The sequence below is a fragment of the Myotis brandtii genome, unplaced genomic scaffold (assembly GCF_000412655.1).
Source record: "Myotis brandtii unplaced genomic scaffold, ASM41265v1 scaffold123, whole genome shotgun sequence".
Taxonomy (NCBI): domain Eukaryota; kingdom Metazoa; phylum Chordata; class Mammalia; order Chiroptera; family Vespertilionidae; genus Myotis; species Myotis brandtii.
In genome coordinates, this window is record NW_005354291.1 from 15,100,952 (window position 1) to 15,117,045 (window position 16,094).

General features: G+C 40.6%; 1 protein-coding gene and 1 long non-coding RNA gene across 3 annotated transcripts in view; both read left to right on the forward strand.

The window, feature by feature from the left end:
* Positions 1-1,873: 1,873 nt before the first annotated feature.
* Positions 1,874-16,094, forward strand: part of HECA (hdc homolog, cell cycle regulator) — a 43,816-nt gene continuing 29,595 nt past the window's right edge. For both annotated transcript variants that reach the window (XM_005859137.2, XM_014533876.1), the window contains exon 1: positions 1,874-1,965. In XM_005859137.2, coding sequence (XP_005859199.2) covers positions 1,953-1,965 — 13 coding nt within the window. In that variant the 5' untranslated portion in view covers positions 1,874-1,952. The remainder of the gene's footprint in view (positions 1,966-16,094) is intronic.
* On the forward strand, positions 3,416-8,091 carry LOC106724868. The gene is made up of 2 exons (XR_001360711.1): positions 3,416-4,380; positions 7,826-8,091. It is a non-coding gene; the product is annotated as an uncharacterized LOC106724868 (long non-coding RNA).

Genomic DNA, 16,094 nt, shown 5'->3' on the forward strand with positions numbered 1-16,094 from the left:
GTGTGTGTGTGTGTGTGTGTGTGTGTGTGTGTGTGTGTGTGTGTGTCTCGCTCTTTAATCCTGTTGCTCGCTTGAGGAAGGAAGAGAATCTGAACTTGACTTCCGTTCTCAGCCCGGAGTTAAAAAAAAATAAATCCACTATTCAATTCTGCTTCACGTTTTTAGAAGGAAGCCTGATACTCTTAGGTAGTGCCCGAGTGCACCTTTGGAGGGGCACACACAGAACAGCGAAGATGTGACAGGGTTGCTGATGTCACGACAGGGACAAGGCTTTGCTGGAGGGTGCGAGCACTTCACTTACTTGGACAGTTCCTTTGCATGCCTGTTGTGGTCAGCCAGATTTTCCGGGAAGGGAATACAGGTAGCTTGTAATGGAAGAAGATTAAGATCTTTATTTCTGGCTTTTAACTTGGAGCTTTCAGCTCTTGAGTCCATTCTGTATGTACACCAGTCGCTTTTTGAAACGGGGCACCTGCACTTAGAAGAAACCCACAGTGAAGTGTTGCGGGTTAGAAACAGAACAGTAGGCCTCATTGGCTGTGCTTCTGCAATATGGGCATAGGGAGTTTCCCAAATGTACCGCATATGTGAATGTTTAGGTACTACAGCGTTTGGCCAGACTGTCTTCTCCGTGTCCTGTTGTTTTCCTGGCTCTAAACTTCATTTTGGTTTTGATGTGACAGAGGGGGAGGAAGACAGACTCCTGGCTCAGCCATTTAGAACTTTGTCATCTTGGGAAGGCCAGTCTTTCTGAACCTCAATTTCCTTGCCTGTAAAATTTTTAAAAAAGGAGAGAGAAATATACTGATTATATTGTCCCCCTCAGAGGCTTATTGTGAGGCTCAAAGTGTCCTTTCTCCACCCCACCCCTAGTCCTTGTCGTTTTAAAGGCTTGTTACTTTGGTAAGAGCTTCATAAAGTTCCTCAAGAAAAGTAAGTTTTAAACAATGATCACAGTCATTCATTCATTCAAAAAATAGTAAGCCCTTGCAGTTACAAGTACCATGTTAAGTATTAAAGGGGATAGTGGTAATCAAGGGAGAGGGCATGGTCCTCATGGAGCTTGTATTCCTATTCTGGGGGTGGTTGTGGCTTGCCCTGCTGTTTTTGTCTTTTTGGAAGCTTCAAATTAGCTATTTCCTTTTCTTCTTTGTCCAAAAGATTAGACCACTTTGTGGTGGTGTGAGGAAATTTTGTTTTTAGGCTGGTGGTATCTCCTCGTTTGTAAACAATGTCCCTATTAACTCTCCTCTGAAATGGCAGAAGCAGGTATATTTAGCAGTTCTGTATATATCTATGTGAAGTTACGTATTTCTGATTTGGAACTTGTTTTATTAATTGAGTAGGGGGAAAAGGGAAGAAATGGGCTAAACATTGCCACAGTCAGGGTTAGAGAAGCTACAAACTTAACTTGTATTAGAGCTGTAAGCTGAAATTTATGATCCCAAATTCTTGGTGCTGACCTGGTGTGAGATCTCAGTGAATGATCCACCTTCATTCGAAGAACTCTTACTGCAGTTGATAATAACTGACCTTGGATGCTGAGACCTCCTGTGTGCAAAATGGGTAAATAAGGAAATTGCAGATGCTTTTCATTTTACCATTTAAAGCTGTGCATTACAACGTAGGGGTGGGAGAAGAAGCATTGTGGATTTTTAAAGGAAGGGGCAAAAGGTATACGCCAACTCTCAAAATCAACTGATAAGGTCCAATTATTTTGATTTTTAAAATGATATTAATGGGACTATTTTTTAAAATATATATTTTTATTGATTTCAGAGAGGAAGGAAGAGAGAGCGAATCATTGATCGGCTGCCTCCTGCACGCTCCCCCACTGGGGATTGAGCTGGCAAGCTGGACCTGTGCCCTGACTGGGAATCGAACCATGACCTCCTGGTTCATAGGTTGACGCTCAACCACTGAGCAATACCAGCCGGGCTAATGGGACTATTATGGAATTTCTAAGTATATTTCAAATTTTTTTACTTAACTGATTGATATTAGATTTTGTGATAATGAATATTACAAATCAAACAGTTCTTCCAAGGATGTAGTAAATCTACATTCTATTAAACTTTAGAAGGTTTGTTCTCACTGTTTGAGTCAGTTGTGATCTGCATTGCAAGCATACAAACTTAATGACTTCACTAGAAGTTAATAATATTTATTTGTAGTTGTTTAGAGTTTATAGAATGGTTTCATGTCTTCTTGGGCAGTGTGGCCGCCAGGACAGGGTAATATTAGTTATTAGTTACTCACTGTCAGTAGGTATAAATAACTACTTATCCTAGAAAAGCAGATTATTAGCTAGGGAAAGCTTAGAAAAGTTTGGTCTGGTTGTAGTTGAAGAAGTTGAACCGCTGCAATTTTCCATCTTGGATAAGTTGAATATTAATAGTAAGGATTTTGTATCCCAATAAGAAATTTATTAATACATTTGTATATTTATTTATTTTAATCCTCACAGGAGGATATGTTTTCATTGATTTCAGAGGGAAAAAAAGAGAGAGAGAGAGGGAGAGAGAGAGAACATCAATATGAGAGAGAAACATCAGTTGCCTTCCATATGCACCCCAACTGGGGATAGAGCCCACAACCTGGGTATGTGCCCAAACAGGAAATTGAACCCACAACCCTTTGGTGTACTGGGCAACACTTCAACCAACTGAGCCACATAGGCCAGGGCTGTTAGTACATTTTTAGATACTGTTTATTTATGTTTATGAAGCTTTTGGCAGGGATTATAGTAAAAGCACTATCCTCCTCCTACATAGTAAACATCTGTCTGCACATACTTTGATTGTAGGTGGACAGGATTTGCCAGTCATCATTTTTAGGATGTAGTAATCACACAGTTGATTATGACTATGCAGTTTCATTCTGGAATTCTGGTTCCATTAGATCTCCATTTTTTTTTGCTTCAGGCCTAAAAATATATGAACCCTTGATCATAGTATCCCATTTTCAGTGGGCCTGGATCCCAAATCCTTTTGGAAGTTTCTGTTTTCTGAATGGCCATGGTTTACCACTCACTCCTGCCTGCCACCATAACCCCTGGCCTGCTGAGTCTGCCTCAACTCATTTAACAGCTCTTTCTAGGAAATGGAATTAGTTTATAATATAGTGATTGGCTTTGCATTGGGTAGACCTAGATTCACATCCTGGCTCCTCAAATTACTTCCCACGTGGTCTAGAATAAGTCATTTGACTTCTGTGAGCCTCAGTTTCTGCATATTTAAGCTGGGGTTATAGTGCCTACCCATACTTATACAGTAAGATATCTCTCTCTATTTACCTATTATGTATGTAATACATATTACATACTTATATGTAAGTATGTATGTCTATAAACAGTGTCTGAGTTATAAAATGAGCTTACTAAATGTTAGCTACCCTCTGCCTGTTCCTGGTGCCCGCGCTGGCAAAGCCTCGTGTGTGCGCCCGGGCCGGAGGGGGAGGGAGGGGGTAGAGCTGCCCAAGTTGAGAAGAATGATCCGATTGAAAACTTAGGCACCAGTTCATTCTTCCCAGCGCTCCCCTCACCCCCCGCCCGAGGGAAGAGCCTGAAAGCCCAGCAAATCCGGACTGGCTGAGTCCATGGCCACAGGTGAAGCGGCCACAGAGACATTTTTACTGTAGGGCGTGTGTGTGTGTGTGTGTGTGTGTGTGTGTGTGTGTGTGTGTGTCTCGCTCTTTAATCCTGTTGCTCGCTTGAGGAAGGAAGAGAATCTGAACTTGACTTCCGTTCTCAGCCCGGAGTTAAAAAAAAATAAATCCACTATTCAATTCTGCTTCACGTTTTTAGAAGGAAGCCTGATACTCTTAGGTAGTGCCCGAGTGCACCTTTGGAGGGGCACACACAGAACAGCGAAGATGTGACAGGGTTGCTGATGTCACGACAGGGACAAGGCTTTGCTGGAGGGTGCGAGCACTTCACTTACTTGGACAGTTCCTTTGCATGCCTGTTGTGGTCAGCCAGATTTTCCGGGAAGGGAATACAGGTAGCTTGTAATGGAAGAAGATTAAGATCTTTATTTCTGGCTTTTAACTTGGAGCTTTCAGCTCTTGAGTCCATTCTGTATGTACACCAGTCGCTTTTTGAAACGGGGCACCTGCACTTAGAAGAAACCCACAGTGAAGTGTTGCGGGTTAGAAACAGAACAGTAGGCCTCATTGGCTGTGCTTCTGCAATATGGGCATAGGGAGTTTCCCAAATGTACCGCATATGTGAATGTTTAGGTACTACAGCGTTTGGCCAGACTGTCTTCTCCGTGTCCTGTTGTTTTCCTGGCTCTAAACTTCATTTTGGTTTTGATGTGACAGAGGGGGAGGAAGACAGACTCCTGGCTCAGCCATTTAGAACTTTGTCATCTTGGGAAGGTCAGTCTTTCTGAACCTCAATTTCCTTGCCTGTAAAATTTTTAAAAAAGGAGAGAGAAATATACTGATTATATTGTCCCCCTCAGAGGCTTATTGTGAGGCTCAAAGTGTCCTTTCTCCACCCCACCCCTAGTTCTTGTCGTTTTAAAGGCTTGTTACTTTGGTAAGAGCTTTAGTAAAGTTCCTCAAGAAAAGTAAGTGATAAACAATGATCGCAGTCATTCATTCATTCAAGAAATAGTAAGCCCTTGCAGTTACAAGTACCATGTTAAGTATTAAAGGGGATAGTGGTAATCAAGGGAGAGGGCATGGTCCTCATGGAGCTTGTATTCCTATTCTGGGGGTGGTTGTGGCTTGCCCTGCTGTTTTTGTCTTTTTGGAAGCTTCAAATTAGCTATTTCCTTTTCTTCTTTGTCCAAAAGATTAGACCACTTTGTGGTGGTGTGAGGAAATTTTGTTTTTAGGCTGGTGGTATCTCCTCGTTTGTAAACAATGTCCCTATTAACTCTCCTCTGAAATGGCAGAAGCAGGTATATTTAGCAGTTCTGTATATATCTATGTGAAGTTACGTATTTCTGATTTGGAACTTGTTTTATTAATTGAGTAGGGGGAAAAGGGAAGAAATGGGCTAAACATTGCCACAGTCAGGGTTAGAGAAGCTACAAACTTAACTTGTATTAGAGCTGTAAGCTGAAATTTATGATCCCAAATTCTTGGTGCTGACCTGGTGTGAGATCTCAGTGAATGATCCACCTTCATTCGAAGAACTCTTACTGCAGTTGATAGTAACTGACCTTGGATGCTGAGACCTCCTGTGTGCAAAATGGGTAAATAAGGAAATTGCAGATGCTTTTCATTTTACCATTTAAAGCTGTGCATTACAACATAGGGGTGGGAGAAGTAGCATTGTGGATTTTTAAAGGAAGGGGCAAAAGGTATGTGCCAACTCTCGAAATCAACTGATAAGGCCCAATTATTTTGATTTTTAAAATGATATTAATGGGACTATTTTTTAAAATATATATTTTTATTGATTTCAGAGAGGAAGGAAGAGAGAGCGAATCATTGATCGGCTGCCTCCTGCACGCTCCCCCACTGGGGATGGAGCCCACAAACTGGGCGTGTGCCCTGATCAGGAATCGAACCGTGACCTCCTGGTTCACGGGTCGATGCTCAACCACTGAGCCACACCGGCCAGGTCTGGCCCTTTATCATCATTCATTCATCAGCAGCTACTAACTGTGCACCTACTATGTGCCCAGCATGTGAGTGGGTTCTTGGGAAACACCAGGGACCCGAAGAGGAAGAAGGTCTGTCTCGCGGAGCCTGCACCGTAGCTGAGCTTTACGGTCGGGGCGGGGAGACAGCTGGTAAACCCTGACACACAGGGAAGAAATGACGCAGTTTGAGAGCGAGGCCGGGGTCCCAGGCAGCCCCAGCATGGCCCCCTCGCAGGCCCAGAGGAATGGGGTGAAGGGTGGCGGCTGAATGAAAGGCCTCTGCAATTTTCCATCTTGGATAAGTTGAATATTAATAGTAAGGATTTTGTATCCCAATAAGAAATTTATTAATACATTTGTATATTTATTTATTTTAATCCTCACAGGAGGATATGTTTTCATTGATTTCAGAGGGAAAAAAAGAGAGAGAGAGAGAGAACATCAATATGAAAGAGAAACATCAGTTGCCTTCCATATGCACCCCAACTGGGGATAGAGCCCACAACCTGGGTATGTGCCCAAACAGGAAATTGAACCCACAACCCTTTGGTGTACTGGGCAACACTTCAACCAACTGAGCCACATAGGCCAGGGCTGTTAGTACATTTTTAGATACTGTTTATTTATGTTTATGAAGCTTTTGGCAGGGATTATAGTAAAAGCACTATCCTCCTCCTACATAGTAAACATCTGTCTGCACATACTTTGATTGTAGGTGGACAGGATTTGCCAGTCATCATTTTTAGGATGTAGTAATCACACAGTTGATTATGACTATGCAGTTTCATTCTGGAATTCTGGTTCCATTAGATCTCCATTTTTTTTTGCTTCAGGCCTAAAAATATATGAACCCTTGATCATAGTATCCCATTTTCAGTGGGCCTGGATCCCAAATCCTTTGGAAGTTTCTGTTTTCTGAATGGCCATGGTTTACCACTCACTCCTGCCTGCCACCATAACCCCTGGCCTGCTGAGTCTGCCTCAACTCATTTAACAACTCTTTCTAGGAAATGGAATTAGTTTATAATATAGTGATTGGCTTTGCATTGGGTAGACCTAGATTCACATCCTGGCTCCTCAAATTACTTCCCACGTGGTCTAGAATAAGTCATTTGACTTCTGTGAGCCTCAGTTTCTGCATATTTAAGCTGGGGTTATAGTGCCTACCCATACTTATACAGTAAGATATCTCTCTCTATTTACCTGTTTTGTATGTAATACATATTACATACTTATATGTAAGTATGTATGTCTATAAACAATGTCTGAGTTATAAAATGAGCTTACTAAATGTTAGCTGTTTGTCTTAGGTCCTGGAAATAGTTTCTGAGATGGAGATTGACATGTAGTTTACTGTGGCTGCTCTTGGCATCATTACTAGTGGCGGAGTGAGGGGAGCAGGGCAGGGGGAGGAATTGAACTGTGATGCAGTGATAATGGAGCTCTGGAGCTGGGATGGCCCTGCAGAGTTATCTAACCTGGAGGCATGGGGGCAGGGCCTTTAAACCTTCCCTCCCCTACTGACTGCTTATTCGGACCTGGGCAGCCCCAGGGAAGAGGGTCTTAACCAGAAGGTCTCTTAGCTGGAGAGCCTCTGTGGAGAGGGACTGAATTGAGAGCCTTTGGTTCCAAGTGAAGGAGAGCCTCTCTTACTCCCCTAGCATTATGGGTTTCCTCACTTAGCTCCATTCACCTGAAACACAGGTGTGGGATGGTTCTCACGACTAAGTAGGCTTCGTGGGCCAGGTTGGGAGTTACTAACCATCATAACATTGTTTTGATGGCAATATGTGCTCTGAATTCCATATATCTGTTTACAAATAGCTTTTTAGAGCACCACCTGTTCCTTATAGACCATATATATATATATATGTTTTGGCCAACTTAGGCTTATATCTATTGAAAGGAAAATGAAGAGTGCTTGCTGTTTATTTTCTAATCAAGGAATATTTATTGAGGGTATAAAGTATATAGACCACCATTGTGGTCTTGGAAGACATTTTCTTGCCTTATCTAGAAATTACTTTTGTTGGATCTTGAAAATATCTGCTACTTTTGATCTTGTCTTTGAAATCCACCTTTGTAATGGGCATTGATAGAAAATATTGCCTAATTCATCAAAGATTCATCTTGTGCACTTTGTTTATTATAGTAAGAACTATTCTGTGCTCTGCTAATGGTGTTTTATTCACAGCCCTTACTCTTTCTCTCTTTACTTGTTGCAGGACTTGAGCTTAAATTCTAGAAACTAAACCTTTGATGTTAGCTTTCCTTCAAGTCCAAGAATATATATCATCTGTAAAAAAACTGAAAACAGTAGATAAAACTGGGAACTCTTTGCAGCTTAATCCTCCTCTGAGCAATTTAAAGAACTTGAAGGTACCGAAAGGGAAATTTTAGGGGAAAAAAAAACTGTCTTGATTGATTTTTTATCACCAGCTCTTTAATATTTTTAAGGGATTGATTCAATTAAAGATATTTTGTCATTTCATTATTTTACCAGTCATAAAATGGGCATTATGGAAGAAAATTAAAAAAAAATAAAGGGGATAGGCAAAGTTCTTTTTTACTTTCTAGTCAAACACATAATCCCACCAGTTAGATCACCATTGTTAACGTTTTGATATATATTCTTGTAGTCTTAAAATTTTTGTTCTTACAGACAGTTTTTGAAAAAAGAGGATCATATATTTTACTAGAGGCCTGGTGCACAGATTCATGCACTGGTGGGGGCGTGGCCTGCGGGGATCAGCCCACTGAGGAACAGCCACTCATCCCAGTCAGCCGAGCGGTGCTCCCACTGTGGGAGTGCACTGATCACCAGGGGGCAGTTCCTGTGTTGAGCGTTTGCCCCCCTGGTGGTCAGTGTGTGTCATAGTGACTGGTTGACCAATTGTTCTGGTCGTTCTGCCATTTGGTCACTGGGCTTTTATTATATAGGATAATCTGCTTTTTACACATACAATATTTTGTGGGCATTTTAGCAGAGCCAGAAATTTACCGGTGTGTCACCACTTTTTTTTCTTGTTAATCCTCACCTGAGGATGTTTTTTTATTGATTTTTAGAGCGAGTGGAAGGGAGGGGGAGAGACACACAGAGAGAAACATCGATGTGAGAGAAGCACATCGATTGGTTGCCTCTTGCACTCACCCCGATGGAGCCTACAACCGAGGTACATGCATAATGTGCCATCATATGTCTGCATTTGATCATTCTGCTATTGTTTGATCTTTAGGTTCTGCTATTGTTTGATCTCTAGGCATTATCCAATTACTTTCTTAGGATAAATTCTTACCTGTGGACTTGCTATGTCAGAGGATATGCATATTATTATGACTTTTAATACATGCTGACAGATTGCCCTATAGAAAGGTTGTACCAGTTTAACCCTGCTGTTGCCAGAGCGTCCTTTGCTCACGGCCTCGATAATCCCTGGTTCTCACTGTTTTAAAGGCATGCTGGAGAACTGCTAGTACCCCCAAATGTCTCAGCAATAGGCGGGCCTCATTGGACCGACAGCCTGGAGCAGATGCTGCCACACTGAGGGGGACTTTCCAAGCCTTTATGGATTTCTGCTGGGGACTTATGTGCTCTTTAGTTTTTTGGTGGTTAACAGGTTCAACAAAATATTGAATAATGCTGAATGATATTTCCAGGAGGGACAAGCTCAGTTGCATCTGCAAAAGAAAATAAATATAGATTGTTGACAAGCTAGTCAGGGATCGGCAGTCCAGCCTGCCATGGACCCTTGATTGTGGTTTTTCAGTAAAGCAGTAGGCAGGTTGCACATACTGCTGTTTTTGCACAGCAGGGTGATAGTGTCTCCAAGGCTGCTGTGTGCAAAGTGTCTTAATTGTGGGCACCAGCATCCCTGTGCTTCCGAGCCATAGGAGGTTAGCTAATTGAGGTTAACTTCAGAGAACCAAATGCCAAGGGAGGGGTTGGGGCCATAGGACCACAGAAAGGCTTTTCTCGGGGGGCCGGGGGGTAGGGCTGTCCCTGTGGTTTATTTTGCATACTTTGCTACAAAGTGTATATCTCTATGCCAGGTTGGACTAATTATCTTGGTTTGTCATTTTGCTTTTATCATCAAATCAGTTTTAAAACAACGAACTCATGAGGAGGGCGGGGTAATTGTTTTGTACAAAGTGACTGTATGTGTGTTTTAATTCTGTGTTTCAGAATGCTTCCAGTTTTCAGTAATTGGTGAAATAGCAACTTGCTTTATTTAATCAACATGATGTTTTAGCTTGATTGTACTTGAGAGGTTTTTATAAACTGACAAAAAGTGAGTAGCATTTGTATTACTTAATAATTATATGTTCTGATTTATCAGAAGTAGAAAGGGAAACAAATTATTTCTGCTAAATTATACTTATGAGGATAATATTTGAAAACAGTTGCAGGAGTTAAAGTTAGAAACAAGAAAGATTAAGAGGAAGTTTAAAGAAAAGTGAGGAAAGAGGAAGACATAAAGAGGAAATGTTAAATGTTAATCATGTAATTGACTGTAATCAATAAGAAAGTTAATATGGTTCTCATATATACTCATAATACAGTGTATTTCACAGATTTAAATTGTCAGAGAAGAAAAACTTTTTCTCTACCCTCTTAGGTTCAGTATTTAGAGGCCTGCAAATTAAACTGACAAAAGATAGATTGCAGAGAGAAAAATCAGATTTAATCACAGAAAAAAAATGTGACTCATAGGGGCTAGGAGTTAGGATTTGTGGCGTATATACCCTCTTCATAGGAGAAGGGGAGGGGAGAAGGGCACTTATGGGAAAACAAATGACCTAATAATAGAAGGGGACGGAGAGAAAGGACACCTTTAGGAAAACAAATAACTTCTTGGAAAGACAAATGGTTCTTAGAGAATAGCTGGGAGATATGACAGTTTTGCGTCAATGTGCGGTTCAGTGTGGCCTGGAGACTTATCTCTGGTGATAAGAGTCAGTCTTCCCTGGTTGCTTCTAGGGAGGGGATTTATGACAATTGAGTTCTTTTGAGAGGCCTTTCTTTTTGGCAGGTAGGAGATTTCGGGAACTCAAATGCCTTCAGCTCAAAATAGTTTTTAGGCCACAATGGCATATTCTGGACCCCATCAAAATATATTGCAACTCAAATCATGTTACCCCTATAATAGCAATTATAGATAGTCAGATAGCAAGAGATAGTATCATAGTTCAGGATTTTTATTTTTCATTTCGTTGGAAATTTATTAGAAATAGAGAGCCTTAAGGCATATGACTTTATAAAGTTGATAAAGAGGATGAATTTAGACAAAAGTTAGTAGGATATCAAATTGCTCATGAGTAAGGGAGATATTTGCTAAATTTTAAAAGGTATATTTTGCCCTAAGGGTAAGCCCAAGTTTGTTGATGCTTTACCTCATGTCTCTTCAAGTTAAAGCACTCTGGAGAATCTTTTGACATTGATGCTGAAACTGAATCACAATCTATTTTAGGTTTCTAAATCAGCGGTCCTGAATGTAATGATTATTTCAGTATAATTCTTAGTAGAACTCTGTTATAACACAATTTCTTATTAAAGTGACACTCTGCTTGTTATGCCCGACAAAACTCAATGTCTGGGGAGAAATGGAAACAAACTGAGGAATGTACAGAAGCAAGTTCTGGCTATTTTTGATTGGCAGCAGGTGCAGTTTGTAATCTGAGAGACTGAGCCTGGGATGGTTGGTGACGGTTGTTAATGAACACACACAGTGTGCCAGAAGCCGTGGAGAGAGCCTGGCATTGAGAATAGGAAGTGTCTTCCAGTGGTAGAGGCAAGAACGTGCACGCCTAACATGAGGCAGCTCCAAGAATTCTTTCCATTGGTTTCCAGCTCCTCAGATCTCTTCTTATCTGGCAGCACTTACGTATACACTGCCGTAACGTTAGCCCTGTAGTGATATGGTCCGACTCTATTAGGCATTCAGTTTTAGAGGTCCAGGTGAGGTTTTGCAGTACAGAAGCCAAAAAGGTTAGATTCCTGGGTGGTAGGTGTGTTGGTGCTTCAAAACCCATAGAATCAAAAGAAAGGAGAAGTGACTGTTCCCTGTGATAGGAACGATGATGGTACTACCATTTGCCCTTTATTGAGAGCTTACAAAGACCAGGTGAGACACCTAGCAGTCTGCAGTCTAGGTTTGGGGATGAGGACACTAAGCTCCCGAGACAGCTGCCTCTCCTTCAGTGAAGGCACATGGGGTCAGGGAGATGTCGCCCGATGCCACAGTTGGATCCTCTTTGATGTTGGATTCATCTTGACTGACACACACGTGTGTATAAAATAAGAAGTTTTTAAGTAGAGGACTTAAATTCAGTATAAAACAATCAAGGAAGCAATAGAGCCATTTAACTTACTTTTAAAAGGTCTCATGCTTATCATTTTCACACTTGAGCTGAAATTTAAATTTGTAAAACAAGAAAAGACCTGAGCAAGGAAGCACTTTGCCCATACCTTGTGTACTCATGATCTGATTCCTTCTCATGATAGGACTTCTGTTCTTGTAATTGTGGAGACTGTGAACATTTGAACGGGCACTTTCTGTTCTGAATGGGTCACGTTTCATAACTGAGAGCTGATTATCTTCATTAGGCTAAAGTCTTCGAAGAGGGATCATTGGTCACAAGGCCTGCGGTTTTTCAGGCTTTGGTGCACCTGGCCAGCCCATTCTCCAGAAAGGGTTTAACCTCTTTATGCTAACACTGGCCCAGCACGGCGTGCTCCTTTCTTCACACTCCTCAGCATGGATTTTAATAACCATTTTCGGATGGATGAACCCCCCCCCCCCATTGTTACTTGTACCTGTTGGATTTTATGTATACTGCTCGTTTGCATTTTTTTTCTGTTTGTGTTTTTGGTCCATTTCACAAATGGGATATTTGGGTTCTTATTGATCTGCATCGGTCTTTGTATATTCAGGATACTTTTTGATGTTCATTTTCCCCTGTTTTATGGGTTGTTTTTTTGCTGTTTACTATGTTTTCATTCATTAGAAATGTTACAGTTTTGTATGATCACAGAACATCCACATAGAGAGAGAACTTCAAGAGGAAGATAGGGTAGAGTGAGGCAGGTTGTCTGTGAAATTGCTTGCAGGAAAAGTGGTTGGGCATGGTATAACATTCGTGACTGCGTTCACTTGGGCATCAGTGCACAGTAATGCTGTTACACTTGTGAGGATCTGTTTCCTTTTTGTATTTGATTTTAGAGGCTTTTTCACAGAGTTGGTTGCAACTCCTGCCGCCCTCTCTGACCTCTTGACCCTCAGCTTCCCTGACCACTACTGACCAATTGACAGCCGAGCTTCAGTGCTCAACACCTATCACTTTCTGTACATTTCTAAAACCCCTTGAAGTTTTTATTCCAGCCAGTTCCCAGGACTTTGAAACTTTTACATAAAGGCCCATTATTTCCTTATCACCTCTTCTCAACAACCAAGCTGCAAACGGAGGCCTCTTATAGGCTAAATTGCCCGTGACCTCCTTTTGATAGCAAACTTAAATGCTGAATCATAAGAAAGTTCTAGTTTTTCTCATTCTGGCATTTGGATTGAAATTACATTTGTATGTTAATAAAATGAGACCATAGCACTCAATTGAAACAAGAGTGTATTCCCACCCCACACATCATGTTGATTTGGTAGCCCTTGTGCTTTTTCAGATGTCTGAGATTTGGGAAAGGTTCCTAAACTGCTTGTTCTACAGATTGAGATTTGAGATTTGGTTATAGCTTGAGATCTGCCATTTTGCAAGGCCAAGGAACCTTTCTGAGTATAAATGTTCTTATCTTTAGAAAGTAAGGATAATATGACATTGTTTGTGACTAAATCTTTACAAACAAACTGTAGAGATGTTTGAAAAAGCAAATAGTTGTGTCAAGATTTGGGGTTTTTAGTGTTTTCTGGTTGGGTTTTTGATTTTTAGTTTGTCATGTGGTAGTGTGGCTGCTTCCCAATTTGTAATGAAATGCACACTCTGGTTAGTTGGAAGAACCCAGGCAGACCTTTGCTTTCCCCAGTGGAGTTTGCAGCAGATGCTCTCCTAAAATCCGTATTCAGCTTCCTTGGGGGAGCTTTTAGTTTCTCTTTAAGTTCAGATCTGGGAGTTCTTGCTGTGTGGATTTTCCCAGAGACTGCAGTGCTTGCCTGCTGGCCTCAGGGTAAGTCCAGCTTCTTGAATGAGTTGAGCTTTTCTGTAGTTTCTGAAAAAGACCTTTCTGACCCCAGAGTAGGGAAGGACTATGGCAGCTGAAGCCTTGGGGAGGGTTTTTGTTTGTTGTTGTTTTTTACCAGTGTAAGTATAGCTGACTTGGGGATTTTTTTTTCTTGTGATCTGTCAATCATTCTGTACCCAGGTTTCATTATAACAGCAGATTCCACTGTGATTTTAACCATTTGATTAACAGAGCCTTGCTTTTGGCCTATTGTACTACATGATTTTTGAGTAGATGCCTGCCTGTATTTGTAATCATGACTCAACCTAGTTTGTGTTTTGATTCACTTCAGGCCTTTCTGCCTTCTGCTCTTTACCTACCATTAGGGCCTTAGAGAGTGGGAGTTTAAGTGTTATTGTAAAAACATTAAAAGGCTTACATATGACTTTAATTTGTTTCCTTACTTCCCTTTTAGATTTTGCATTTTAAATTAGGTTAAAGAAAAATGAAAACAAAACAAAGAAGAAAGAAAACAAAACAAAAACTAATTTATAGAGGCATACAACAGATTGGTGGTTACCAGAGGGGAAGCGGGTGGAGGGAGGGTGAAATGAGTAAAGGGGGTCAATTGTATGGTGACAGATGGAAACTAGACTTGGTAGCAGCATAATCTAGTTCATGCAGATGTCAGTTTATAGTGTTGCACACCTGAAATTTTCATAATGTTATAAACCAATGGTTACCTCAAAAAAATAAATTAACAGAATTGTGAATATATCAAACTGTATTACGGAGTTATTCATAGTAATTTGTATAGGCATGTGATACTTGGCATGTGTATATATACGTAAATATATCAATGTGTTTATATTGAATCTTTGTTTTTCTTGGGATTTGATTGATTAAAAACAATTTGTAAGCTTCACCTTTGATATATTCATATTAAGAAATTTGACTTTGGTATAAATCAGTTTTTCTCATAACTTATTTTTTTTAACATTCTATGAGATATGTAATCTAAGGAATACTTGGAAGAAGTTTTAAAAAATATATATTTTAGAGAGAGAGGGAGGGAGAGGAATAGAGAGATAGAAACATCTATGAGAGAGAAACATGTATTGACTACCTCCTACGTGCACATTACTGGGAATCAAGCCCAAAACCCAGGCATGTGTCCTGACTGGGAATCGAACTGGAGACCTCCTGATTCATGGGTCACTGCTCAACTGCTGAGCCACATCAGGAAGAATTTTGGAAGAATTTTTAAAGAATTAATTTGAAATGTTTTTCTCTTGACAGATATGGAAATACTATTTAGAATTCATTTGAAATATAATCATATGTACATTTGAATATATTTACATATGTTAATAGAATTTTATGTAATATGGCAAATTCTCTATGGCCAGATTTCTAGATATTTTTGCTGTTTTATAAATGATATATTACTTTTTCCCTCTAGTTTAGAAATGAATAGTTTTGAGTCTTTGATAATGATCATACTGTAAAATTATATCTGTGTTCTGTAAGAGTTAGTAATTGGGAAAGGAATGAATGTCTAGTTAAAAGGATAATACCGGCACGTTGGCCGTTGTTGATCAGTAGTTGGCCTGCACACGAAAGGTCAAAAGGTTGCAGGTTTGGATCCTGGTCAAGGGCAAGTACCTGGGTTGCAGGTTCCAGCCCAGTTGGGTGTATTCGGGAGGCAGCCAATCACTGTGTCTCTTTCACCTGGATGTTTCTCTCTTTCCCTCCATCCTCCCTTCTTCCCTCCCTTCCATCTCTCTAAAAATCAATGGGAAAAAACATCCTCTGGTGAGGATTAACAAAAACAAAGCAAAAAAACCCCACGACATCGCTGGTTTAATAATATATCAATGGGATCTAAACTTTGCAGTAGGAAATGTCATGAGATGCTCTCTTGAAAACAAGTCATATCATAACATGCTGTGTGAGTGTACTTAGATGATGCACTGCTAGGCCAGGATTTAAGACATGACTGATTTGTGAGTCTAGTTTTCATTTTTACTGAGGTATGTATAAGACTTAGACACGCCTTCTCCTTTGACAAGTCTTTCCCTGTTGCAACAGATTCTGTAACTTGTTTGGTTGCTGAAGCACTGGCCTGCAGTATGGCCCCAGGCAAAAGCTTTGTCTTTCTGCCTAATCCCAGCAGAGTGACTGCGAGGGTGGGAGGGATCGCTATATATATACATTTTCTCAGGTTTATTTTGAAGGGAGGGTAGGGAGCAGAAAGAGTATATTTTTCAGGGAGTTCAATAGGGCAGTAAAGGTACATGGAAAACAAAGGTAGGGAAATGAATCGAGCA